At 45.1% G+C, this 27,933-nt stretch overlaps 2 protein-coding genes and 3 non-coding genes across 6 annotated transcripts in view; all 5 read right to left on the reverse strand.

Moving 5' to 3' along the window:
- Positions 1 to 2,050: 2,050 nt before the first annotated feature.
- Positions 2,051 to 6,629, reverse strand: HSPA8 (heat shock protein family A (Hsp70) member 8). The gene is made up of 9 exons (XM_047752604.1): positions 6,474 to 6,629; positions 5,533 to 5,742; positions 5,030 to 5,235; positions 4,660 to 4,812; positions 4,017 to 4,572; positions 3,616 to 3,818; positions 3,187 to 3,385; positions 2,750 to 2,982; positions 2,051 to 2,466 (listed from the first exon to the last, which is right to left on the reverse strand). The coding sequence occupies exons 2-9, from the start codon at positions 5,735 to 5,737 to the stop codon at positions 2,281 to 2,283; spliced, it is 1,941 nt and encodes a 646-aa protein (XP_047608560.1). The 5' UTR covers positions 5,738 to 5,742; positions 6,474 to 6,629; the 3' UTR covers positions 2,051 to 2,280.
- LOC125112301 (small nucleolar RNA SNORD14) lies at positions 2,582 to 2,665 on the reverse strand. The gene has a single exon (XR_007131095.1). It is a non-coding gene; the product is annotated as a small nucleolar RNA SNORD14 (small nucleolar RNA).
- On the reverse strand, positions 3,466 to 3,551 carry LOC125112299 (small nucleolar RNA SNORD14). The gene has a single exon (XR_007131093.1). It is a non-coding gene; the product is annotated as a small nucleolar RNA SNORD14 (small nucleolar RNA).
- Positions 3,886 to 3,972, reverse strand: LOC125112300 (small nucleolar RNA SNORD14). Its single transcript, XR_007131094.1, has one exon. It is a non-coding gene; the product is annotated as a small nucleolar RNA SNORD14 (small nucleolar RNA).
- Positions 6,630 to 11,845: 5,216 nt separating the features above from the next.
- CLMP (CXADR like membrane protein) overlaps positions 11,846 to 27,933 on the reverse strand; it is a 101,263-nt gene continuing 85,175 nt past the window's right edge. For both annotated transcript variants that reach the window (XM_047752826.1, XM_047752827.1), the window contains 5 exons: positions 17,224 to 17,425; positions 15,823 to 15,990; positions 15,227 to 15,349; positions 13,501 to 13,642; positions 11,846 to 12,968 (listed from right to left, as the gene is read on the reverse strand). In XM_047752826.1, the coding sequence (XP_047608782.1) occupies positions 12,671 to 12,968; positions 13,501 to 13,642; positions 15,227 to 15,349; positions 15,823 to 15,990; positions 17,224 to 17,425 (933 nt within the window). In that variant the 3' untranslated portion in view covers positions 11,846 to 12,670. The remainder of the gene's footprint in view (positions 12,969 to 13,500; positions 13,643 to 15,226; positions 15,350 to 15,822; positions 15,991 to 17,223; positions 17,426 to 27,933) is intronic.

A 27,933-nucleotide genomic window follows, 5' to 3' on the forward strand; every position in this document is an offset into this window, starting at 1 on the left:
GAGCGAACGTCCAAGTTTTTGTTAACAGTGTACCCAAATTTGAATGCCAGGTTTCTCTCTGCCACTGTGGTTTACTCAGGATCTCAGAACTTCTGCTTTCAGACCTGGTCATTCTTCTTCAGGTTAATTAATACTAAGAAAACCTAGCAAAGGTGTAATTTCTAGTTCATTTTAAACCCCAATTATTTTCTACTGCACAGGCCCAGCAATGCCTCATACTTCCCACCTATGTAAAAGGACACGTTGTATTTTACCTTTGTCTCACGTTTAAGTTCACTAACCTGCTTTGTTGTAATTATTGAGGTTAACAATTTGCAGACATGGGTTCCCTGTCCTGGCTCAGGGGTTAAGAATCTGGCTTTGCAGTGAGCTGTGATGTAGATCACAGGGAAGGCTTGGATCCCATGTTACTGTGGCTGTGCTATAGGCAGCTACATCTCCAAACTGACCCCTAGCTTAATTTCATAACCCACAACCTAAGAAACAAAAAAAAGCAATTTGCAGTAATTGCTACCATTGCTACCAGTGACTGGCCTACACGTTTTTCACCAATCACACGCTCCCTTTTTCTTAGTAGGTTCCCACTTCAAACAGCAAAGTATTGCTCCTTATGAGCTAAATGGTCTCAAAACAAAAAAACCCAACATAACCCCCCCCAAAAAAACCAGAAAACCACATGGCTTGCTCCAATTCATAAAAGATGAAAGCTTCTCAGTCACCGAACACAAACGTGAAAAAGAAATGCAAATTACTTTCACTTTCCACCTTTAGTGAAAACAAATACACCTCAGGCTGCCACACATGCCCAGAGAGCCAGCGTTAAGTCAGTCCTACAACTAAGACTAGTTGTAACTACATACACTAACCTGATGTAGTGTTAGTGATCTAAGGTGACTCTTTAAATCCCAAACTTACTAGTTGGGTCGCCCAAGAATAGCTCCACAAAGAGAAATGGTGTCTGCTGCACTAGGGTGGGGCCACTCTCCTGAGCCTGAACTGTATTACATTCTACAAGACCCCACTAAAGCAGGATTAATCCTGGCCACCAGGCAGCAGGTTGGCATTACCCAGGCCTTGTAAAACCCAATTTCAAACCACAGGTTTAGAGTCCCATCAAGGAAATGACTCAGAGGTGATTTTAAGATTCATATTCCAGGAGTTCCCGTCGTGGCACAGTGATCTGACTAGGAAACCTGAGATTGCAGGTTCGATCCCTGCCCTTGCTCAGTGGGTTAAAGGATCCAGCGTTGCCATGAGCTGTGGTGTAGGTCAAAGACGCGGCTCGAATCCAGAGTTGCTGTGGCTCTGGCATAGGCCGGTGGCTATAGCTGCGATTCGACCCCCTAGCCTGGGAACCTCCACATGCTGTGGGAGTGGCCCTAGATAAAAGCAAAACAAAACAAAAAAAATAAAGTAAAAAAAAAAAAAGATTCATATTCCAAAGTCAAGTACCTTGGGCCTCTAGCTCGATTCGGTCAACCATAGTTCTACATACACTAAAACCCCACCCAATAGACAAAAAGCATCACACACTATTATCAGCCTTTACTCCTAAGGCTTACCTAAAAGGTAGTCCAAAGTAAAAGTTTTGGTAAGCACTACTGAGAATGAAGTTTCTGCCTCACCCAGCCTAAAGTTCCTCAGCATTTGTTACCTATGACTCAAAACCAGAATTAGGTTTTCTAGATGTCTCAAAATTTCAAGACATTTCACAATGCTAACCTTGGAAACTAGTAGACTTCTACTTTCAGATTACAGGATTTTAGGGGCACTCTGGTAGTTTCCTCATCCCAATTGGCCTCAAATGAATTTAAGGGATCATTTGGGATGCTGCTTTCCACTCTTAATATTTTAACACTGAAAAAGCACATTTATCTGTTACATCATTATTGTTAATAGCAGTCCATGTTATTTCCCCTCTCTGAAGCCTTTAGAAACTCAACTCAGATTGAACCCAGGCACTGTTGGGGGGTATGCAGCAGAAGGGGAAATCCACCCCCCAAGCCAAATGCTGTCTTACTGCCTTTGTAAAAAGAGCCAGACAATTGTATGGTGCCAATTTTAAATAGTTTTATTTAAGACATTGCATTTTCCACTTAACAATACAGTGCTTATAAAGTGCAATGTAATTTCCTTTCCCTGTGCATATTCCATATTCAAGTATCAAGAATGCCCAGTTATTTACTATAGCAGCTCAACTTTATAACTGCCATGGAATTTGCTACAAATTTGGGTCCTTCAATGTCATGTGGAACAATGCTAAATCTATACCAGTTTGGCTTAGTCAACCTCCTCAATGGTGGGCCCAGAGGACGCACCACCAGATGGAGGAGCTCCGCCCCCAGGGAAGCCCCCAGGCATTCCTCCTGGCATGCCTCCTGCACTCTGGTAGAGCTTGGTAATGATGGGGTTGCAGACTTTCTCCAGCTCCTTCTGCTGATGTTCAAATTCTTCCTTCTCCGCAGTCTGAGGAGGAAAAAAATTACACGTAAATTCTTCAAATAAAACTTTCAAGGCTGATGCATTGGGAAGACATGAGACACGCCAAAGCCTGTCACAAGTCTACATATAAGACCTTGGGTCACTCAGACATCCAAGGAAGGAATTGCCAACATCTGAGGTTCTGGTGGAAACCGCGAATGTTTTGGACCATTCATCATTGTGACCCTATAAATCCACCCACCCAAGATTTCCCAAAAGTCCTATATCCAACCCAACCCTACACCCCCAAACTTTCAGCAGTACAAACCTGGTTCTTATCCAGCCAGTTGATTATTTCATTACACTTATCAAGAATCTTCTGTTTGTCCTCATCATTGATCTTGCCTTGAAGTTTTTCATCTTCAACAGTAGCTTTCATGTTGAAAGCATAAGACTCAAGTGAATTCTTAGAAGACACCTTATCCCTCTGCTTCTCATCTTCAGCTTTGTACTTCTCAGCTTCCTGGACCATGCGCTCAATGTCTTCCTTGCTCAAGCGACCTGTAACATTAACCAATCTTTTAGACACAGCTTTAAAAGCTATCAGCTACTTGGCAGTTCTGTACCATGTCACTCCCGCAATACCATTTTGATCTCTTGGCTAAACACCCTCAAAGGCACTTATAAAAACAACCATTGTGATCTGAACTATTTTCTTTCTGTAAGACCAGTTATTAATGCCACAAATTAACAGTGCCAACTTACCTTTGTCATTAGTGATGGTAATCTTGTTCTCCTTTCCTGTGCTCTTATCCACAGCAGAGACATTGAGGATGCCATTGGCATCAATATCAAAAGTGACTTCAATCTGAGGAACGCCTCGTGGGGCCGGAGGTATGCCTGTGAGTTCAAACTTGCCAAGCAGGTTGTTATCCTTGGTCATGGCACGCTCACCTTCATAAACCTTGGTAGGGAATAGAAATGACTAAGAAACACGAAGGCTCTGTACTTTAAATTTGCATAAGCCTGACTGGAGAAGACTGATCGCTCAGACATCCAAGGAAGGAACTAGCCAACACAAAATTTCTGGTGGAAACTACGAATGGTTTTGGAATCCATCATCACAGCGAAACATCTTCCCCAGCTAATATAGCACCTCACTCAGTAAGCCAAGCCTACAGTACAGAAACATACCTGAATAAGCACACCAGGCTGGTTGTCAGAGTAGGTGGTGAACGTCTGCGTCTGCTTAGTAGGAATGGTAGTATTGCGCTTGATGAGGACAGTCATGACTCCACCAGCAGTTTCAATGCCAAGGGAAAGAGGAGTGACATCCAGTAGCAGCAAATCTTGAACATTTTCAGATTTGTCTCCAGATAAAATGGCTGCCTGCACAGCTAAATTAAAAAGCAACTTTTTAATAAAAAAAAAAGTACAACTTACTAGATAATTAATAGTTCTTAATCGCTCAGACATCCAAGGAAGTTGTGCCATCATTAGCTAAGCTTTTGGTGGAAACTACGAATGTTTAAAAATCATTCATCACAGCGAAACTAGCACAGGCTTGTTAAAGCTAACTACCATAGGGAAATTACCTGCACCATAAGCAACAGCCTCATCGGGGTTGATGCTCTTATTCAGTTCTTTCCCGTTGAAGAAGTCCTGCAGAAGCTTCTGGATCTTGGGGATACGGGTTGAGCCACCCACCAGGACAATGTCATGGATCTGAGACTTGTCTAGCTTGGCATCCCGAAGGGCTTTCTCCACAGGATCCAGGGTGCCACGGAACAGGTCAGCATTCAATTCTTCAAATCGGGCACGAGTAATAGAGGTATAGAAGTCGATTCCTTCATAGAGGGAATCAATCTCAATACTGGCCTGAGTGCTGGAAGAGAGAGTGCGCTTAGCACGCTCACAAGCAGTACGGAGGCGACGGACAGCCCTCTTGTTTTCGCTGATGTCCTTCTTGTGCTTGCGCTTGAACTCTGCAATAAAATGGTTAACCATTCTATTGTCAAAGTCCTCTCCACCCAAGTGGGTATCTCCAGCTGTAGATTTGACCTCGAAGATACCATCCTCAATAGTGAGGATTGACACATCAAAAGTGCCACCACCCAAATCGAAGATCAGCACGTTTCTTTCAGCTCCAACCTGCAATTAAAACACAAATTTGTTATTCCCTTTATCTGTACTTCTGATGACTCAAATCTTGACTGATAGGCCAAAACTGGTACATACCTTTTTGTCTAAGCCATAAGCAATAGCAGCAGCAGTTGGCTCATTGATGATTCTAAGTACATTGAGACCAGCAATAGTTCCAGCATCTTTGGTAGCCTGACGCTGAGAGTCGTTAAAGTATGCTGGTACTGTGACAACAGCATTGGTAACAGTCTAGAAAAACAAAAAGATTAAAACCTGTCACATCAACTGCTTGCTTGCACAGGCAATGCAATGATACCTCACATAATTAACATTCGAGTTTACCTACCCATTTTAATAGCTTTCTCTGTGCTGAGATCAGCCAAAATCCCACATTATCAGTAAACCTTCAAACTTGCTGTGGCAATCTCCACCCACATCCTCTCCTTGTACTACTGTATACACTTACCTTCCCAAGGTAGGCTTCTGCAATTTCCTTCATCTTTGTCAAAACCATGGATGACACCTCCTCTGGATAGAAACTTTTTGTCTCTCCCTTGTATTCTACTTGGACCTTAGGCCTGCCTGCATCATTCACCACCACGAAGGGCCAATGCTTCATATCAGACTGGACAACAGCATCATCAAATCTTCGTCCAATGAGGCGTTTGGCATCTGTAAGGCATCAAACACAACCGTTACCTTAAATTGCATTCATCAGCCTCTCCATCAAAAACCAAGACCCACCATTCTAAAACCAAGATCCTAATTCTCAGTATTAAATGGATTCAACTTCTGACGAAGATACTTCAAATTTTTTCCTTAAGAAGAAATGCCACTCACTTAAATTTTCTAACTTTCCCTATTCTTAAGGTTTTTAAAAGGTACCTAAAAACTGACTTTTTAGAATTACCTATATATAATCTGCCTAGATCAGTTAAAACTCATGCTGTTAACATTTCATTGGCTCACCAAAAACCGTGTTGGTGGGATTCATCGCAACTTGGTTCTTCGCAGCATCACCAATCAATCGTTCAGTATCAGTAAAGGCAACATAGCTTGGGGTGGTTCGGTTCCCCTGATCATTAGCAATTATTTCCACTTTTCCGTGCTGGAAGACACCCACACAAGAATAGGTGGTGCCAAGATCAATGCCAACTGCAGGTCCCTTAGACATGGTTGCTGTGGAGAGAAAAAGTCCATGTCGTTAAAAACCAGATTAAGCGCCCAAGATCGTCTATCTTAAAGACCACTCGCCATCAGCTCTCAAGACCACTCTTAAATACACATCGCTCGGAAACTGCCCTGGTCGGAAATAACCACGCGACAGGGTCAGAGCCAGCATGGCATGCTGCAGTTAAGGCTGCCATGCCAACCGCAGAGCCCGCCGCAGACTGAAAACAGCACCTGCCAAGAGGGTCTGCGCCATAGCCGACCACGTGGTCCGGTGCCCTGGACTGAACTTTCGCCCTCCCCCTTTCGCACCCTATTCTCCACCCTTGCAAAGGATGAGAATCCTCCTCCACCGCCTTGGGCGCGTGCCCATCAGGACTTCCTCTTTTAGAAGAGACCCGTCTACGCCGGAAACGGGGAGCGGCCGGGTCTAAGGAGCCAGCTCCACGCCCCGCAAAGGAGTGCAGCCCCTTCCCCCCTCTCTCTGCCCGCACCGGGTGCGGCCGCAATCGCGGTCACCTTCCTGGTTAATGAGGCCCTGCCCACCGAGCCCCGGTCCTCTATCCCGATTGCATCACTGCCTACCACCAGGAACAAAGCTCCCCAGCCTAGCAAAAGAATAGCTGCCCGCAGCCCGCCTGAGATAGAAAGCTGCAGGCCGCCACAAACTCAGGGAAGCTGGGGCGGGAAGCACACTGCGGCGGCACAATGCAGGCTTGGAAGATATTCAGAAGCCTTACCTGAAACGTAGGCCTGGTTTAGCTGGAGAAAACAAGCCGCAACCCGAAGCGCTCCCGACGGTTCAATGAGACCGGTTTCCGCCCGTCGCCCTATCTCTTATACCCGGCCTCAGAACCTTCCAGAAGGGGCCCGCCCCTGCCGGTGCCCATCACTGCTGCCTCAGCCAATGGGCGGGCGGTTACCTCCGCAAGCCCCAATGACGAACCCGGCTTGACTCTCGCACCTCCCCTTTCCCTCCGCAACACGCCCCGCCTCGGATGACGCACTCACCGCAGCGTTCTGGAACTTTCATTCTCGCCCCCGCTCTCTGAACGGCCCGGGGGAAAGGGAGGGTGGAGCCGACAGAGCCCGCGCGCGGGAGTCCTCAGTCACCCCGTGGGGGGGGGGGGGGCGGGAGGCGGGGAAGAGCGCGTCCGCCTCTGCGCATGCGCCCCCAGGAAGCGCGGGCGGGAGGGAACGGAAGGAGGGGGAGGAAGAGGGGCGGGCCAACTTGGAGCCAACCAATGACAGTGGCCGGAGCCGCGATCTGGCTCAGTGCGGAACCCCGGGAGGGTAAGCGCTCGGCCTGCAGGGAGGGGTCCGACTCCAGCAGCCCGGGAGAGAAGACGGAAGTGGAGCGAGGACAAAATGGCCGCGAAGGTTGTTGCGCCCCTCCCCCACCAGGTCCTCATTCTCTTCCCCGACACCCACTCCGGACATATAGACTGTCCCCCAGGCTCTCCTGGACTCCACATCCGCACATTTCGTGGCCGGCGTGACGCTGGTCTAGGGCTGACCGTGAGCGACAGGGCCGAAGGTTCCGACCCCGGGGCGCTGCTGGGGTAAATTCGGCCGGGACACCCAGATCTGGGGAAAGAAGGAGCCGCCCGGCTGCCGCCGCCGGTCCCGCCTCTGCATAGGGTGCGGCAGGGTAGCGTGGCAGGCCCCCGCGGCCATCCGTTCTCTGTGGCAGCTGGAGGCCGTCTGATCCCGACACAGGTTGGAGAGGCTCGATTTCTTAGCCCACTAGCCTGTGTCGAGACCCTCAGCAAAGTAAATGGCCAAGCACGCTCCTCGAAGGCCTCCGTTACCTCCGGCATCCCGCGGAGAATAGATTCGGCTTCTTTTCTCAGCCCCTCCTCCACCCGACCGAGCCCCGTTCTCTGTTATTTGTTTTAAAGGAAGAAAAGGTGGCGAGTTTTTTCCTTGTAAATGAACCAGACGTTAGGAACTTCGGTTCCGGTAGCTTTGTGTCCTTGATTTAGACTTCCTGAGCCTTTTATTTTCAGTAACAGGAGGGACTAGTTAGCCTGCTTTGATTTTCGTCAAAAACGAAAAGCGAGGCCAGGCAGAGATGCCTTGAAAACATCACTGAAGGAGTCTAGTGTACAAAGCAGTGGACCTAGAATTTTCAATTTTGTCTGGTGGCAGGTGTTTGGGGCCTTGTCATTCTAAAGGCTTCTAAGAGCCTTTCTTAGTACCATGAAGGCTTTCCTACGTGCTCTTTCAGGCAGGCAGGGCAAGTAATAAACCCATTTAGTATGTGTGTGGGCACGGATAGGTGAAAAGGTTTTTTAAGACTACCTAGAACTTTTATCGGCATCACTGGAATTAGAAAGGTCTCCAGACTTCCAGAAAGGCTGTTAGAAAAGTGAGGATGACTTGTCCTCGTCAAAGCCAGTAAAGCCTGGGGTTAGACTCAAATGTTTGATAAAAAGGGTATTGCCTTTTTAGGAGGGAATGTGGGCTTGAGTCTGTTGAGGAGCATACCTAATGCCTCCCCATCTCTCAAGAAGTTCATTTTACATGATGCTTTCACAGTGTACAGAGTGCTTTCATTTGCTACCTCATTTAGTCTTTTAAAACAATTCTCTGAGCTATGTATCATTCATTCCTGTGTTAGGAGATAAATGAGGTTCAGAGATGTCATTTCTGGGAAGATAAACAGCTGGCTGAGTTACAGTGGAATTCAGCTCTTGATTCCAGATTAAGTCTTTTTTTAAGTAGTAATTTCCTTTGTGGAAGCACGTGTAACTCAAAGTGCGGAAAGAGGAAGATGTGTACTGCGGGAGGCTTCTTTCAGTTTTCTTCAGCATCTGCAGTCTTCCTCTCCCCACACGATTTATCAGTACTATCTCTGAACCACTACATTTTGCAGCTTTATAACTTCTGAATTACCTACAACATTTGAACCACTGAACTAGTGGAAAATAGAACTGGGGCCCCAGTCCAGGGGTTTGATGTATTTTGCCAAACAGCAGTGATTAAAGAAAGCTGAACAGAGAACCTTTGTTTCTGGTTGCTTTCAATATATAAAGTTCAGATTATGATAAATGTCCTATCTCTACCTCTTCACATGCACAGGGTTTCAAACCCATTCCGGAACTAAAAGTTTGGGTGCTTGGGGCTGCAGAGTGGAGGAGTCTGAAGCCTGGGTGTCTGATTGGGGAATAGTGTCATTAACATTTTGGGATCCTGTTACATGCTGAGCTCTGTTCTGAGTGCTTTGCATATATTACCTCGTTTAATTCTCTGAATTTTTTTTCAGATTTATTTGAATTTCAGTGTTTACTTTTCAGATTTACTTGAGCCCCTTAGTGTGTACTTTTTTCCCCCCGCTTTTTAGGGCCCCACCCGTGGCATATGGAGGTTCCCGGGCTAGGGGTCTAATCAGAGCTACAGCTACTGGCCTACACCACGGCCACAGCAACACCAGATCCTTAACCCACTGAGCAAGGCCGGGGATCGAACCTGCAACCTCATGGTTCCTAGTCGGATTCGCTTCCGCTGTGCCATGACGGGAACTCCAGTGTATACTTCTTCGTTGGCACCTTACCTTGGCATAAAATACTTGCTTGGCAAATATTATTTGTTATTTTGATAAAGTTCTTAAGGGTAGAAACTGTCATGAGCTTTGTCATCATTTGGTATGTCCCATACTGCTTATATCTTGCTTTGTGAGGAAAAAAAGTATTGCATGCATTTATGACTGAAATCAATAAATAATAGATCATATTCAGTCTGAGTCCTTCTGTTCTTCACTTGGCAGCAAGCTAATAAGTAAATTTCCAGCACAGGTTATATGAGATTCAGCCTTTCCTACAGTATCACCTTTACTTATTTATTTTTAAATTGCTGATACAGATGCATCTGTAATAAATATTTGGTTTTTGTGATCAAACATAGTCCCAATTAGAAGTTGAAATATAAACAGCTTATCACCAGAAATGAGGCAAAGTTATGTATGTCTTTTTGTAATGGCAATTCTGAAATTGTTTTTATACAGTGTAACAACAAAGACACCACTTCCTTATTTACAATTGTAAGTTTAGTGTTCATATTTTATTGAATGGTTATTCTCTAAACATCCTCATCATTCCATCTGTATCTCTTCCTACAAACACTTTTTCTTACATGATTTATCCTTTTCTGTTTTATATTAAAGATCATATTATTTGACTTGCAAAGTTAATAGAATACAGTTTGAAACCAGTAGTGGCTCAGACTTTATCTTCACACCTGTGTATCTGAACCCAAAAGCCTGACTGAAGGAGAAGCACACTGTCATGGCTGAGACTTTAGCACCTTATCTCCCAGAATCTTGGATTCCTAGAATTTCTCAGATTTCAGGTTGTTTTGTGACATTTTTGTAGATTTCCTGTGTGAACTGATTTCCAAAATAATCTGGATATTCAATGGCATTTTAGTTTCCTAATAACTAACATGTTCAAATAATCTAAACCTTTTCGTGCAAAGGGGACTGATTCTGGCTTTCGGAGGTATAGGCAGAAATCCTTAGGCTCAAAGGTAATAAATAATGCTAAGAGCAAAGTGCCAGTGATGGTACAGCTGGAGCCACCAAAGCCTAGTCGTTGGCTCAGGTACTCTAGGAATGGGAAATCTCAGAATTACATAGCAGAAGTGCTCTGTTGCCTGGATACCACACTATCAGAATAAAGAAGTGAAGTAGGGAATTATATCTTACAATGAGGCAGTGTAGTATAAGAAGCATTCTGAATATGCTAGCCTTCTTAAACTAATAGCAGGTATTTTTTACATTACTTCCTTAATGTTTCTTATGGCCCAACTTTTTTTAGAGGAGGAAAAAACTCAAGATGAAACTTTCACTCAAGGGTAAACCCCTATTTTTTAAAGGATTTTGGAAGAAAATGGCATTTGTGCTATATGAGATGTAGATGTAGAGATGAAAATTAGAGAAATGGGACAGAATCCTGGATCAACCTTTTCCCTTTAAGCACCTGATTCCCATTTTAGAAACGGCTTTCATCACCATATTCAGTACTACTTTTTCTTTCCTATAGCCTGCTGCCCTTTTAATAGTAAGAAATGTTTTGCTCTACCAATGGTGATCTGTGGACATTTGCTTTAGAGTCCTTGAAAGGCTATTTCAGGTTTAGGCATTCTTGTCATCAGATGAATTTGACTATCAGAGTAGTCAAAAACTAATAAAAAGGCAAGTTATTCTACTGGAGGTTCTTATTTTTCAGACACCTTTCTTCTATGAGTCAGCTCTTCTGAGAGCTCTCCTAGTGAATCATTTCTGCACTTTCTTTCCAAGACGCTGACACTATTTAACAGGCACTAACCCAGATCTCTCCTGCCACCCACTAGTTACCTTCACCATCTCTTCCCTAAATGTTAATTTCCTTTCCTTCCACCCCAGAGCTAGGCTTCCTTAGAGGCTAAACTGGGAAAATGCAGAATTCCTCTGTCTCAGCCTTTCAGGAGGGAATGTTAAGACATCCATGTAGTGCCATCAGGAAACTTTGGCAGTCCCTGATTTTTTTTTTTTTTTTTTTTTAGTCTTTCTGCCTTTTCTAGGGCCGCTCCTGTGGCATATGGAGGTTCCCAGGCTAGGGGTCGAATCGGAGCTGTCGCCGCCGGCCTACGCCAGAGACAGCAATGCGGGATCTGAGCCGTGTCTGTAACCTACACCACAGCTCACGGCAATGCCAGATCCTTAACCCACTGAGCAAGGCCAGGGATCGAACCAGCAACCTCATGGTTCCTAGTCGGATTTGTTAACCACTGAGCCACGATGGGAACTACAGTCCCTGATCTTTTTGATAATTTATGGCCTAGAATTAACAAAAGTCCCAGGTTCACATCCTCCTAAAGTGAAAGACGTGAAGGAAGCTCCAAGTTTGGTGCAGTTTTGAACTTCTGATGCCACTCCTTGTCACATTTAAAAAAAAATTGATCTAATCTCCTTTTCTAGTCAGTCTTGAAATTCTCATTTCATATGTTCTCAGAAAGAAGAGACTGTAGCAGTATGTCAGATGATCTTGTAGCATCCTTAAAAGATCTTCCTAGGCTTCATTCTAAGGACATGCTTAAGTGATCCGGAGGGATGGTTTTTTTTTTTTTTTTGGCTCCAGAGATAGCCAGCAGGAAAGTCCTTAGAGACCTTTGATTTGAGGGAGAATCCTCAGTTGCTCCAGTATATATACTGCTGGTATCTGTAAATGACCCTCTGAACATAATTATGATGGAAAGTTTTTCAGTCGTTAGTTACATATTTTGGACTTCCTTTTTCAGTTCTTTTATGGTTTGGTATGAGGAAGATTAGCAATGGATAGAGTGGGAAAAACAATCATTCTTCTCCATCTCCCACTATTTCAACTTCTCTTGAAATTAATATCCAAACTTTATGGTAAATGAAGTCAAATCAGGATAGAAGAGACATACTTCCCTTTTTAGAGTCTCTCATGGTGCAGATAGGTGTAATATAAGGCTGTGGGTTCTGCTTGACTCTGAATAATCATAATAATCCAGTAGGTTTGCAGAAATGCATAGAAACATTATGAACAACACCGTATTTCTTCTTGACAATGATGAATTTAAAGTGTTGATACAAAACATCCCAAGTGAGAAGTTCTAATTGTGTTCACTTCCCCTTTCCCCAACTGTTCTCACCATAGGTCCAATACACAGCTTTGGGCCCCTACCTTCCCCCGACTCTGGTCTGAAGGCACAGTGAGATGCCTTTTTGGAGATGATCAGCTTACATCCTTTTCCTTTTTGGTGTCATAAGGAAGGTGTTCCTGTGAGTCTGTTCCATACAGTGGTCGATGCTACTTAAATGACCACTCATTTGGTTCAAGGGGGTTGTGTGGCTGGTGACTGAGCTTTAATGACTAGAAGAGTCCTAAGATCCTGACTCCCCGGAAAGGATGGGAGTCAGGTCCACTCTAATTCAGACAGTTTGGAAGGCTCTGCTCTGGCTGGGGGTTGTGCTGGGGGTGGTTTCTGCTCTGGTTGGGGCAGCATGGTGGGCTTTCTTCAGTTCGGAACTTCTCACGTCTGGCCCCACAAGGCTGTATGCGTGGGTGGCCAGCCCTGGCCGGGGAGCTTCAGTGGACAGTGTCCGATGGCTGCGGGAGGCACTGTTCGCTGTGGAGCGAGTGGAGGAGGAGCCAGAGCGAGAGCTCCGAGAGCCTGAGGAAGAGGAACTCGGTTTCACGAGGCGGGCTTTCGGGGCTTCAGCATCTTCTCTGAAGGGAAAAATCAGAGAGATAAATGTTAGCACCATGGGATTGTGAAAGCTCCCGCTGTGGCTGCTGCTTTCTGAGGCTATGGGACCAACTCCTCAAGCTGGAAACTCGGATTTCTATTAGAGGGCAGCCACTTACGGAAATAAGGACACCCCCACCCCCAATGTCCTGGGCCCAAATGGTTGACCCTGTTACTCTTGGGAGAACGGGCACTCACCCCTGGATGTCTAGACAGCACTCCCCTTGAGTTGGGGCTTGTCTGCATAAACCCTTTCATGGCCTGCAGGCTAGGCCCATTCTTTACTGCATGCCCTTTATAAATAGAAGGGAATCAGAACTAGTGCAAAGTTTCTCTAAGTCTGTGTTGCACAAGAAGGTCAAAATAAACCAGATCTGTCTCTGGGCTGGAACTGCTAATCTTTTTAACAAATTCATGGTCAAGAGGAAATGGTTATTTTCATTGGCTGTTCCTTATGGAGCTGGCCTTAGAAAGGCAGCCTAGTTGAGGAAGAGGATTTTGCAAGAAGCTTACCGAATTTCATTTGGTCTCTCTTCTTCTTCATATCTTGCTTTGTCTTTCCTTCGGATTAGCAGCCACACCACAAGGAAAATCAGCAGGGCTCCAGCCACCATACCTGTTGCTGCTCCTGCAACCATGCCGATGCTTTGTACATCTGTTTTCTCAGAAACAAAAGCAAAAGGAAAACCAAACATAAGCTAAGAAATACATGGACTTAACAAAACATCAGCTCTGGATAAAAATGAGTATTTCCAGATCTTTAAATCTATCCTCTTGAGTTCTCTATTTATCCTTTCTTGGTGTATGACTATCTGTCTTGATATTGAAGGGGAATAGAGTCTGTCACCCCAAAATCTGCCTTGTTCACATTAGGATTATTTTAGGCTGATTTTTTTTTTTTTCTTTTTAGGGCCACTCCTGCAGCATTATGGATGTTCCCGGGATAGGGGTCGAATCTGAGCTGCAGCTGCTGGCCTGTGCCACAGCCACCACAACACCAGATCCAAGCCACATCTGTAGCCTACACTGCAGCTGGCAGCATTGCTGGATTCTTAACCCACTGAGCAAGGCCAGGGATAGAACCCACATCCTCATGGATACTAGTCAGGTTCCTAACCTGCTGAGCCACAATGGGAACTCCAAAGCTGATTATTTTTTTGAGAAACAACAGGCACAGGAGAAGCTCTGAAAGCAGTAGAAGTTAACTGTTTGTAAGGGAAACTTATATTTGATCCCTTCCTGGATATAACACGTTTCTTTAAGGGGCTGGAAAATTCACACATACTTGTAAATATAGAGTTAGCTACAGCTGTTGAATAGTCCTTGACAACTACTGAATTTATTTCAGTGATAGCCATGTCTTTCTGGAAATAAAGATTTTGACCTGACTTTTAGTTGTGATTAAAAATATCTTAGGAGTTCCCGTCATGGCTCAGTGGTTAGCGAACCTGACTAGCATCCATGAGGATGTAGGTTCAATCCCTGGCCTCTCTCAGTGGATTAAGGATCTCGCATTGCTGTGAGCTGTGGTGTAGGTCGCAGACGTGGCTCAGATCCCAAGTTGCTGGTCTGTGGTGTAGACCAGCAGCTGCAGCTCCAATCGGACCTGTAACCTGGGAACCTCCATATGCCATGGGTGCAGTTCTGAAAAGACAAAAAGACCAGAAAATTAAAAATGTTTTAGGGAGTTCCTGTTGTGGCTCAGCAGTTAATGAACCCGATTAGCATCCATGAGTTCAATCGCTGGCCTGGCTCAGTGGGTTAAGGATCTGAGGTTGCCATGAGCTCTGTTGTAGGTTGCAGACTCAGCTCAGATCCTGAGTTGCTGTGGCCGTGGCATAGACCAGCAGCTACAGTTCTGGTTGGACCCCTAGCCTGGGAACCTCCATATGCTGCAGGTGCAACCCTAAAAATAATAATAATAATAAAAAGATTTTAAAATAACAATAAAAATATTTTAGGGAGTTCCCATCGTAGCTCAGTGGAAACAAATCTGATTAGTATCCATGAGGATGCAGGTTCAATCCCTGGCCCTGCTCAGTGGGTTAAGGATCTGACATTGCCATGTGCTGTGGTGTAGGTTACAGATGTGGCTCGGATCCTGCGTTGCTGTGGCTCCAATTTGCCCTTTAGCTTGGGACCTTCCATATGCCGTGGGTTTGGCCCCAAAAAGACAAAAAAAAATTTTACGCCAACCACAGCATAGAGACAAAACCAAACCAGCCCTTTGGCCACTTACACTGTACAGTCACTCGCACCACACAGCTCTCCTTCCCAGCCTCGTTGCCCGCTGTGCACTGGTAGAGCCCGGAGGAAGACATGGTGAGATTCTGCAGCAGCACTCGTCCAGGGTGGTTGTAGTCTACACAGGCAGAAAAGTGATTGTGATTCCCCAGTGACAGAGTCTATAGTTATCATTCACTTCATTGCATCATTGACCTAAGATTCTATAATACAGTTTTGTAAGGATGAGATGATAGAATTGATCCCTTTTTGGAATGTGGGAAGGAAGGTGAATATTCTTTTGAATTGTAGTGCATTTCTCAAAAGTTACAAAAGATTCTGAACATTTAAAGGATAGTAAACACAGTAATTAGTTATAATGGATTTATATAGTACATTCATTCCTAATTTCTTCACCACTTATATTTTTGCCATTTAAGGGAAGAAAAGACAGATTTTTCCTGTCTTCATTTAGGAATGAAAAATGGAAGTTCAAAGAGGTCCAGCAGTGTATTCAAGGTCACCTTGTGAGTTGCTGACAAAGCCAGATTTAGAATTCATGGAGAGAGTACTGTCCTGTTGTCTCAACAGATGGGTAGAAAGATGACTTACCAATCCTTGATTTGGGAGGCAGATGCTCATCTTCTCCCTCCTTTTCCCGGATTCGCTGCCAGTAATACACAATGGGCTTTGTGCCAGAGGATGACTCACACTGCAAGGTCAGGTCACTTCCTTCTGTCAGCTCTCCCTCCAATTCACACTTGGGCTTTGATGGTCTCACTGGCCAAAAAAAAGAAAAACAATATATGTGTGTGTGTGTATATATATATATATATATATATATATATGAGATCTTGTTGTAGCTCAGTGGAAATGAACCCTACTGGTATCCATGAGGATGCGGGTTCAATCCCTGGCCTCACTCAGTGGGTTAAGGACCCAGTGTTGCCATGAGCTGTGGTGTGGGTCACAAATGTGGCTCAGATCAAGCGTTGCTGTGGCTGTGGCGTAGGCCAAAAGCTGCAGCTCCGAGTTGGATCCCTAGCCTAGGGTCTTCCATATGCTGCAAGTGCAGCCCTAAAAAGCAAAAAAAAAAAAAAAAAGATCAAAGATCCCCAAACATCCAATTCAGTGGAAGAACTATATCCTGTTGTTTCTCCAGCCATATGATCGACGTTGAGTGAGGCTTCGCCAGCCCTTTGGTACCTTGCCATGCTTTACACCACCCCTGAATATACTCGCTTCCATCCCCTGTGAACATATCCACCCAATTCCAGCAGCTTTCAGAGGTGCTGTTGTAATTGTTGGAGGCTGCCCCAGAAGCTCACTTATCACTTCTCAAAGAAGAAACTTTTCTTTCGGCTGAGGCATGCAGAGGCTGGATGCGGGAACTCAGTTCCCAGACCCAGGACTGAACCTTGGCCACATCAGTGAAAAGCATTGAGTCCTAACCACTAGACCACCAGCGAGCTCCCAAGAGAAACTTTAATAGTTCAAAATTCTAGGAAAGTTGAGCGTGATTTTACTAATACTGAAATGGACAGAAGCTTATTAGCTTGGAAGCAATTAAATAGAATGTAGTAGCTCTTGCTGTCAAAACAGAAAAACAGATTTGAATCAGATCTGAGAAATTTGTTAAATATTAGGGTCCTATTTAAACATTAGAGGATATTTAAATTTTGTAAGGGGCTACCATGGAAAATCGTGATTGCTTTTTAAAATTTCATTATGGCTAAAATACAAAACACACACTTCCAGGGAACTAGACTGGGTGACCTCTATAGTACAAAGTACTAAACAAGAAGTTTTGTCCCACCATAGTGCATTTGCCTGTCCGTTGCAGAGACTTCCATAATGGCCTGATGGCCTAGCGGATAAGGAGTTGGAATCGTCACGGCTGTGGCTTGGGTCCCATCTGGGGCCCAGGGGACTTCCACGTGTCACAGCTGTGGCCAAATAACAATAACAATAATAATAAGATACCAGGGCATTTACCGGGACACTCTATCTTACCTAAGACTTTCAAGGTGACATGACTCCACACATAGCGCCCTGAATTCTTCACCTTGCAGGTGTACCGGCCCTCATCACTGGGCTTCAGAGGCTCAATCTGCAGGGAAGCATCTCCTGCCAGGAAATTGGAGGCAAAGGCCACTCGGCCCTTCTGTTCCTCAGTGAAGTTACTGTAGACATGACGGCTGGAGTAGGTGATCACCTGTGGGACAGATGAGGCAGAGTCAAGCTGTGTGGCTCTCAGTCTTGCTCTGCTGATGAGGTCAAGATGAGGAAAGGGAATCTCATAATGGAACAAAGCAGTCAAGACTGGGGCCAATGCCAAGGGTCCAAGAGAGCTCTGTTCTAAATAGTGAAATACAGTAGGTTTGTCCAGGCCTTCCTTCTCCTTCTAGGAATAAAAACACTTGATATCTGGTAGCATTTAAACTGTAAAATAGTAATTGTTTCATTAAATGCTTAGAACCCTTTCCATTTTATAGGTAAGAAACTTTTTATAAATGATTTTTATTTTTTTCCATTATAGCTGGTTTACAGGTAAGAGACTCTAAATTTGAGTTTCAGATTCAAGGTCTCATAGCCAAATCCAGGAAAGAAGGACATGCACAGAACCGTCTCCAGAGTGGCCTCTGAGGAGAACTGAGAGAGGGGAGGGTAAAGGGGAGGAGACTTACCTTTCCCCGCCCATCTTCCTCACTTTCGCAGTTCCTACCACTTGCACGTGATCTGGTCAAAGTACATACACTCCCTGTGCTAAGTGCTTTTACATCAAGTTTATGTCTCACACGGTGTTTCCAAGTAGGCTTTATCTATCCCCACTTCACAGGCAGGTGCCGAACTGGGATTTGAACATCCTGTTCATTATTCTGGTTACCACAGTGACCTCTCCTTTTCCCAACCGCATTCATTTGCTGCTCATAAACTGTTCTTCCATAAAGTTTGGAAGTAAAGGAGAAAATATGAAATGAAAAAATGTGTTTTGTCTTTACAAGAGTTTTTTTGTTTTTTGTTTTTCCCTTTTTAGGGTCAAATCTGTGGCGTATGGAAGGTCCCAGGCTAAAGGGCAAAGTGGAGCTGCAGCTGCCATCCTGTGCCACAGCCACTGCATGCCAGATCCAAGCCGTGTCTATGACCTACACTGCAGATCACAGCTACACCAGATCCTTAACCCACTGAGCGGGACCAGGGATTGAACCCATGTCCTTATGGACATTAGTAGGGTTCTTAACCTGCAGACCCACAACGGGAACTCCTATCTTTACAAAAGTTTGGAATCCAGCCAAAGTTACAGATGTTAGTAGTTAAAATCCAGGTCTAATACTGAAGGAGTCATTGCTGGCTTTCCTGCTTCTTTTGGCTTCACTGTTGATCAGTAAGAGTAAGTTAGGCGTGTTGTCGATAGTTATACTCCAATAACCTTTTTTTTTTTTTGTCTTTTTGCCATTTCTTGGGCTGCTCCCGCACTTATGGAGGTTCCCAGGCTGGGGTCCAATCGGAGCTGTAGCCGCCAGCCTACGCAACAGCGACAGCCACAGCAATGCGGGATCTGAGCCACGTCTGCAACCTACACCACAGCTCACAGAAACGCCGGATCCTTAACCCACTGAGCAAGGCCAGGGATTGAACCTGCAACCTCATGGTTCCCAGTCAGATTCATTAACCACTGAGCCACGACGGGAACTCCTCCAATAAAATTTTTGAAAAATACAAAAAATTTGTAAAACAGAGTAAGTTAGGTGGGAAAAAACTATGCCCTTTCCTTCCATAAAATACACGTGAGCTTATTTTGGTAGGGAGACCAAAGTTTAGATTTCCCCAAACAGAAAACCTTATTTTGGTAGAGAGACCAAAGTTTAGATTTCCCCAAACAGAAAAAATAATCATACTTTTTACTGAATTTACATCTGCCCGCATCACAAGCCCTAGTTCTTTAATGTTTTCTTGGTTCTCTTAGTCTATCACCTCCTGTTAATCACAAAAACCATGCTGATCTAGTCTACCAAGACTTCAAGTCATATAACTTCAGTTTTGCCCTCCCTGCCACTTAGGGATCGTATTCCTAAACTTACTGATGTAAACATCAGCACACATTTATGGAATGACTGCTCCCCATCAGGTCAGAAGGAAGCTTATTCAATGAGTAAAACCCTCTTCAAGTAATTTATAATCTAGTGGGATTAACAAAGGGAGAAGTATAAACACAGGAGTTCCCGTCATGGAGCAGTGGTTAACGAATTCAACTGGGAACCAAGAGGTTGCGGGTTCGGTCCCCGGCCTTGCTCAGTGGTTAAGGATCCGGCATTGCCGTGAGCTGCATTGTGGGTCGCAGACGTGGCTCGGATCCCACATTGCTCTGTCTCTGGCATAGGCTGGCGGCTACAGCTCCGATTAGACCCCTAGCCTGGGAACCTCCGTATGCCACGGGAGCAGCCCTAGAAAAGGAAAAAAAAAAAAAAAAGTATAAACACAGAAAAAGGAATGGTTAACTTGAAACAGTATCAAAGAGAACATCCTAGAAAAGTTGGTGGCATTAGAGTCAGGCCTTGAAAGATGAGTAGACTAAATAAGAGATGAGAGAGGCAGGGAGGAGATTGCCAGAGGGGCATTCCAGAAACACTGAAGGGCACTGAAAAAGGCATGTGAGCAGACAGGAGTCCCCCAAGCATATTTTTGGTTCCTGCCCCAGCTGTTCCAAGTGGTTTCACTCTAAGCCCTTAACCCCATCCTCAACCACGGGAAGCTCTGTAGCTCAGGAAATACTTTCCTGAAAAGATTTGAAGCCATCCAATAAAATGGTCATAAATTCTCCTACCATTCTAACAAAACCTTTCAGGACCATCCATTTTGCCTTTACCACCCTTCTGAAAAAAGTATTTTCTCCCCTCTCTGCAGTTTCTTTTTCTTCAGGAAATACGTATTGAGTTCACATGGCAGGGACAATGCCAGGTGCAAGAAAATGAGCAGGAATTGTTAGAGTGGAGAATCAAAGAAAAGGCAGGAGGCTGGAGCACTGAGACTTTAAGTGAGTTTTACTGACCCACAGATTGGCCAGGAGCACTGAGAGAGGGAACTCAGGCTCCCCAAGGCTTAGGGACCAGTTAGTTGTGTAGGAAAAGGGGTAGTTTCTATTTTTAGCACAGGTTTGTTCTTGGGCTAAGTCAGTATTCATGAGAGGCAGTCTCTTTAGGAATGTAGGTAATGGTTTGGGGTAGGGGGTTAGGGGGTAGGGGGAAGTTGCAAAGGAACATCCCATGACAAATGACATGTTTAAGTTTAATTGATCTCCAAGGCAGCTCATTGTTGGGGGAGGGATCAGCTTTCTAGTTTGGAGGTCTGATGAGAGTTTTGGTGGCCCCTAGCAAGCCATGTCGGATTGCCCACCTAAGAGGAGTAGACACAGTTCCTACCCTGAGGACCTCACAGTCTTGTGGGGAGAAGAGAAAATTAAGGTAAACACTGTAATTGATAATACATTAAAATGTTTTCAGTATTCAATTTTGCCCCCCTCCCTTCAAGCACTACCCCTGTTGTGATAATTCTGATATCTCTTTTGCCAACACATATTTGAGCTCCAGTTTTATATTTCCAGTGGCCTGGTCACTACAGACATCTGCCCTCTCCAATCTACCCTATATAATAACGAAAGTTAAAGCGCAGTTAATATTAATGGAAAACTCACACTATCTCTTTTCCAGACCAAAAAGCTCTCATGGCTCCCCACCACCTCTGAATGATGATCAGATTCAGTCCAGGGTCATCAAAATGACCTCTGCATTGCCACCTCAAAACTTGTTTCCTATTTACATTATTTCCCTTGCTTTCATAGGTGTGATTTCTTTGTACTCACATGCCCTTGTCTGCTGCATTTTCCCACTTAGAAACGCCCTTTTCTCAATCTCTCCACATAAAGAATCCCTCTTCCTCCTTTTAAAACTTCAATCAGGAGTTCCCATTGTGTCACAGCGGAAATGAATCCGACCAGGAACAGCGAGGTTGAGGGTTTGATCCCTGGCCTTGCTCAGTGGGTTAAGGATCCAGCATTGCCGTGAGCTATGGTCTAGGTTGCAGACACGGCTTGGATCCCGCATTGCTGTGGCTGTGGCGTAGGCCAGCGGCTGCAGCTCTGATTGGACCCCTAGCCTGGGAACCTCCATACGCTGTGGGTGAGGCCCTTAAAAAAAGTAAGACCTAAATCAACTGAATGCCTTATGAAACCTTCCCTGATGTGACACTCAGACTCAGAAAGCTCTCTTGGCTGTTATCCATAGTATGCCTTGGCACCATTTTTTTTTTTTTTTTTTTTACCATACTCATGGTATGAGGGAGTTCCAGGCAGGGCCAGGGATCAAACCTGTGCCACAGCAGTGACCTGAGCCACAGCAGTGACAATGCCAGATTCTTTAACCTGCTGAGCTTCCTGGGAACCCCTTGGCACCATTTTTATGTGAGGGGAAATTGTGAAAGACAAGACATTGAGCAAACCAGTTGCGGGATCCCCTTTCTACAATTCTGGGCATTGTCCTGGAGATTCTTAAGGCCATTCCAATTTTAGATACATCTGTTACCCTTGACTGTCTTTGGCTAGGGTTCTTTATTCAATTAACATTAGTTGAAAACATACTCTACACTTGGCACTGTTCTAGAGATGATAACAATACAAAGCAATGAGTTTTATGTGCTGTTGGGGACCAGAATCTGCCACCCCCAAATGTGCCACTTTGCATATGTGTAATGATTAATTTCAGCTGAAGACATCTGAGCTCCTGAAATCCCTTATCTGTCTAAAAGCAGAGCCTCCCAAAAGAATTTAAGTGTCCATAAATTCCCTTTCCCAGAGCAACTCTAATCCAGAGGTAGGCATCATACCCGGACAGATATTGTCACAAACCAGCATATTTCCCTTCTGCTCTTCTTCTTTTTTTATGTTGGCCAAACTCACAGCATGCAGATGTTCCCAAGCCAGGGATCAAACTGGTGCAACAGCAGTGACTCAAGCCACTGAGGTGAAAATGCTGTTTCTGCTGAGACACATGGGAACTCCTCTCATCTATTCTTCTAAGAGTCTGTTTATCTTTCCAAAAAGTGATTGGCTTTTTCATAAGTGCCCTTTCCTCCCTTCCCTTCCCCTATTAAATTAGGTACATATAATTGTCCCAATTCTAACCACGTTTCTGAGTCCCTCATCTCTGGCTGCTCCCAGGTGTTACTTAACACAATGCACGGGTTTATAAACTGCTTGCTTTTCTCTTGTTAACCTGTCTTTTGTCATTCTAATGGACAGTGCCCAAGCCTGAATACATAGGAGAGTAGAAGGAAAAAGATATTTTTTTCCTCCCCTAGTTTTTTTTTTCTTTAAGTGAGAATTGCAAGATTTTTCAATTTTTAAAACATTTATTTATTTATTGCTTTTTAGGGCTGCACCTGCGGCATATGGAGGTTCCCAGGCTAGGGGTCCAATCGGAGCTATAGCTGCCGGCCTACACCACAGCCACGCCAGATCTGAGCCGTATCTGCGACTTGCACCACAGCTCACAGCAACTCTGGATCCTTAACCCACTGAGCGAGGCCAGGGATCGAACCCGCAACTTCACAGTTCGTAGTCAGATTCGTTTCCACTGCACCTCAATGGGAACTCTGCCCCTACAGTTTTAGAGGACAACTTTAAAAAAAAAAAATTAAAAAAAAAGTAAAATCACAACTCTCATATTCTCATATACATAGAAAATAAACACATATCAAAGATTTTACTTAACTTATTAATTAATGATGGAACCAGAAAGCTGTTACAACAGGTTCAAAGGAGAACTGGACTAAAAGAGATTTAGATTCTCCTTTGGACAGAATTCATCTGCATCTCTATGAATAGGAATTATTTGCATCCTATGGATAAGAAACTGGCATAGCCCTGGGTATTCCACAAGTTAATTTCTATTTCTGCAGAAGTTAGTATAGAAGGGAAATTAGGACTCTAAGCAGAAAACCTGGACTCTAAGCATAAAGCTGATGTTCAGGGGAACCTCCCTCTGGCATATTGTCAGGAAGGGGCAAGTTTTCGGGCTCCGGTAAGGAGAAAGCCTCTACTGGTGTGACAATGAGGGGAATCAGATCCCATGAAGGCTGCTTCCCCCTTCCCTGCTGCTGCTGCCTCCCTTCCCTGTGGGCTCCAGGTTCCACTCAGAGTCTCTATGGTACAGCACCTGAAGTGCTGCTGGGAACTGCACTATGGGAATGTCTCCTTCTTACTGGGATGAGGGTATTGGGAACTGGGGTATTGTCACTAGGACAGCACCCCCAGGCTGCTCCCTGAGGCTAAGGTGAACTCTTCAAAGGCATCCTAAAGCAAATTGGCAAGCATGGGCACTTGAAGACTATTTAGGGAGGGAAGAGAAGTCAGGAGGAAGAGGAGCTGTCATCCATAGGTAAGGCTGGACATGTGACCAAAGGCTGAACTTGAATCTTAAGCTAAAGAGATGCAAGATGACAGTCATATATTCAACGTATTTTGAATCTCCACTACATGCTAGCACCTATTTTAGGCACTTGGGAGATACCAGCAAACACAACATGTAAAAATCCAGTCCATGAGAAGCACATGCTCTAGGGAAAGACTTCGAAGAACACTATATGGGAGATGTGACTCAGTGAAATACTATGAAACTAATCGAGTGGAGATGGGGAATTGTGGGCCAGGGAGACAGACTGCAATTTAAATAAGGTCATCCAGGAGTTCCCATCGTGGTTCAGCAGGTTAAGAACCAACTAGTATCCATGAAGATGCAGGTTTGATCCCTGGCCTCGCTCAATGGGTTAAGGATCCGGCCTTGCCGTGAGCTGAGGTGTAGGTCGCAGATGAGGCTCGGATCCAGTGTTGCTATGGCTGTGGCGTAGGCCGGCAGCTACAGCTCTGATTTGACCCCTAGCCTGGGAATCTCCATATGCCACAAGCACAGCCCTAAAAAAATAATAATAATAATAATAAGGTCATCCAGGTAGACCTCACTGGAAGGTGAAATTAGAGCAAACACACTTGAAGGAGATGTGGGGCCAGCCTTGGGGTTATCTATGGGAAGAGAGTTCTAGGCAGAGGAAATCGCCAGTGCAAGGATCCTAAGGTGGGAGTGCCCAGTGTGTCTGAGTAACAGCAGGGAGGCCAGGTCACCAGAGGACATCAGATGAAGTCAAGTGGTGGGACCACATCACAGAGGGCCACGAGGTAAAGATGGCTTTTACTCTGAGGGAAATGAGGGCTGTTTGGGGGTTTTGAGCTGAAGGGTATCATGATAGATTTATATTTTGGGAGCAGGCTGTGGGAGGCCAGAAAAACCAGTCAGGGGGCTACTGTGGTGAAGATTCAGGCAAGAGATACGCTGCCTGGAACAGAAGCAATGAAAGTGATAAGAAGTCATCAGATTCTGAATGTATTCTGAAGATAGAACCAACTAGATTTCCCGATAGACTGTCTGACCACCTACCTTATTTATTTATTTTTGCTTTTTAGGGCCGCACCCACAGCACGTGGAGGTTCCCAAGCTAGGGGTCGAATCAGAGCTGCACCACAGCCACAGCAACTCCAGATCCAAGCCGCGTCTGTGACCTACACCACAGCCACAGCAACGCTGGATCCTTAACCACTGAGCAAGGCCAGGGATGAACCTGCATCCTCATGGATACTAGTCAGGTTCATTTCCGATGAGCCACAAAGGGAACTCCCTGATCACCTTATTTACATGTATGTGGCATGAGAAAAAGAGGAGTCCAAGGCGACCCCTAGGCTTTTGTGCAAGGAGAGAACTGCCCTCGATCCAGAGGGGGAAGACCAGGCCGAGCAGGTTTGGGGTCAGAGTATGTAGAGTGAGGAGGGGTATCAGAATTTAGTTTTGGACGTACCTCATTTGAGACCCCACTAGACCCCCAAGGGAGACGTGGAGGAAGAGGCTACAAATGTATGTCTGGTGGTCAGGGGTGAGGCCTGGACTGAAATAGGCATTTGGGAATTATAAGCATGTGGTTGGTATGTAAAGCCAGGATGGCTGAGGGCATGAATAAGAGACCATGAACACAGAAGGGAGAATGAGGCTATTCACAGAGCGGACATGGACACATAAAGACAAGAATGCCAATAAAACCCCACCAGAGTTCCCGCTGTGGCTCAGTGGGTCAAGAACCCAACTAGTATCCATGAGGATACAGGTGGGATCCCTGCTCTTGCTCAGTGGGTTAAGGATGGGGCATTGCCACAAGCAGGCTGAGGCATAGGCTACAGATGCAGCTCAGGTCTGGTGTTGCTATGGCTGTGGCATAAGTGGGCAGCTACAGCTCCAATTCGATCCCTAACCTGTGAACTTCCATATGCTGAAGGTGTGGCCCTAAAAAGACAAAAGAAAAAAAGAAAAGAAAAAAGAATCTGACTACCGCAGCTTGGGTCACTGCAGAGGTGCAGATTCAATCCCCAGCCCTGTGCCGAGAGTTAAAGGATCACATCTGTGGCTCAGATGCATTCCTGGCTGGGAAATTTCCATATGCCTTGGGTGCGACCATAAAATTAAAACAAAACAAAAAACCACCACCAACCTCCAAGTAAAAGAGTGAAATAAATGACTGTTGTCTTGGATCTCTTTAGCTTAACTGAGTGTTAAGCCTTCTTCTAAGTCCAGCCTATTTCCCTCTGGATGACAGCTCTCTTCCTCCCTCCCTCCTTTCCTAGAGATTCAATAAATGAGTCATGGGTGAGCTCTCAGTGAGACTACAGACCAGGAGGAGGCGACGGAGGGAAACAGCTCCTGGGAGAGTTGACTCTCTTCATTATCATACCCTGAGAGGCGCAGCCAGAAACATTCCACACCCCTCCCACAATTTACATCCTAGGGAGGTGCCTCCTGAACCGGTCTTCAAGCTGAGGAATATTCTGGAAAGTACAGGAAATGCATGATGTCAATCAAAGGTCCGGTATTTACTCCCAGGCAGGCATTTTGTCCTGAATGTCTGCATTCTTTCCAACAGAAGCCCCAGGAGGGGGGTGGAGAAGAAGCACGCAGAGGGCTCTAACTCCAGGAATCTTGGGTCCAGATCCCAGCTCTGATAAGGCTTTCGCCACGGACAGTCTGTAAAGTTTAGTGTCCACATTTTCTGGAGATGAGGTAAGGTCTAATTTTCCTCAAGTATTAAAAGAAAATTACTATAGCAATCCTTACCTTACCTACTTCACAGGCTTATAGTAATGTGAAATAAAACTCATGTTTTGCGGCAAGAAAAAAATTTTGTTTGCTTTTTTGTTTTTCTGGGTGTTTCTTGTTTCTAGGGCCACACCTGTGACATACAGAAGTTCCCAGGCTAGGGTCTGAGTCAGAGCTGCAGCTGTCAGCCTACACCACAGCCACACTGGATCCTTAACCCACTGAACAAGGCCAGGGACCGAACCCACATCCTTGTGGATACTAGTCAGATTCTTAATCCATTGGCCCACAACAGGAACGATGTGGCAAGAAAAATTTAAACAGAAAAAATTCTTCCCTGCTGTCTGGCTTCCCCTCTCCCCCACTGCACATATGCATTGGCAGGGATCGCTGCTCAACTATAAGGAGCAACACTCTCCAAGTATCAACAAGAAAACGCCTTAAAAGACAGCATTTCTTCTTGATCTTGTAAGCGATCCCATGACCCACTAGGACGGCACTTAGATCTGGATGATGTAAGTGATCAATAAAAGGTCATTCGATGTACAGCCCTCGATCTCAAAAAACCTATAACCGTGCCTTGATTTCTTTCTTTTTTCTTTTTTTTTGTCTTTTGTCTTTTGTCTTTATAGGGCCGCACCCGCGGTGTACGGAGGTTCCCAGGCTAGGGGTCTAATCCGAGCTACGGCCGGCCGCTAGCCTACGCCAGAGCCACAGCAACGCCACATCTGAGCCGAGTCTGCAAACTACACCACAACAAACAGTAGCCGGATCCTTAACCCGCTGAGCAAGGGCAGGGATCAAACCCACAACCTCATGGTTCCTAGTTGGATTCGTTAACCACTGAGCCACAACAGGAACTCCCTGTGCCTTGATTTCTAAAGGGCAGAACAGTTCTCAGAGCTTTCTGAGATGCTCTTCTAGGGTTATAATCCTCAGATTTGGCTCAAATAAAAATTTCCAATTCTTTCTTAGATTGATTGATTACTTTTTCATTGACAGTAAGAATTAAACTTAAGAGACGAGGTTGGAGAAAGAGCACTGTTCCTTCTCTCAATGACTTTTAGCAACACCCCTGCCAGCACAGTGCTTGGCTCTGGCCTCAGGCATGTGAATTAGACACAGAAATGAAAATCCACCGACATAGTACAATACACCCAGAGATTTTTTTTTTTGTCTTTTTGCTATTTCTTTGGGCCGCTCCCACGGCATATGGAGGTTCCCAGGCTAGGGGTCGAATCGGAGCTGTAGCCACCAGCCTACGCCAGAGCCACAGCAACGTGGGATCCGAGCCGCGTCTGCAACCTACACTGCAGCTCACGGCAACGCCGGATCGTTAACCCACTGAGCAAGGGCAGGGATCGAACCTGCAGTCTCATGGTTCCTAGTCGGATTCGTTAACCAGTGGGCCACGACGGGAACTCCAGATTTTTGTTTTTATATAACAAACACATATACGGTATTTTTTTTTTGTGCTAGGCACTTTCCTAAACACTTAACAAATATTAACTCCCTACCATCAAGAAAAAAATAAAAA

The sequence above is a fragment of the Phacochoerus africanus genome, chromosome 11, assembly GCF_016906955.1.
Source record: "Phacochoerus africanus isolate WHEZ1 chromosome 11, ROS_Pafr_v1, whole genome shotgun sequence".
NCBI classification, from domain to species: domain Eukaryota; kingdom Metazoa; phylum Chordata; class Mammalia; order Artiodactyla; family Suidae; genus Phacochoerus; species Phacochoerus africanus.

Bases quoted from the DNA above. Each gene is read 5' to 3' on its own strand.
- HSPA8 (XM_047752604.1), bottom strand. From the start codon at position 5,737: ATGTCTAAGGGACCTGCAGTTGGCATTGATCTTGGCACCACCTATTCT. The intron at 4,813-5,029 runs GTAAGTGTATAC...TTGTTTTTCTAG, and splicing joins CAGAAGCCTACCTTGGGAAG to ACTGTTACCAATGCTGTTGT. The intron at 2,983-3,186 runs GTAAGTTGGCAC...TTAATGTTACAG, and splicing joins TACCATCACTAATGACAAAG to GTCGCTTGAGCAAGGAAGAC.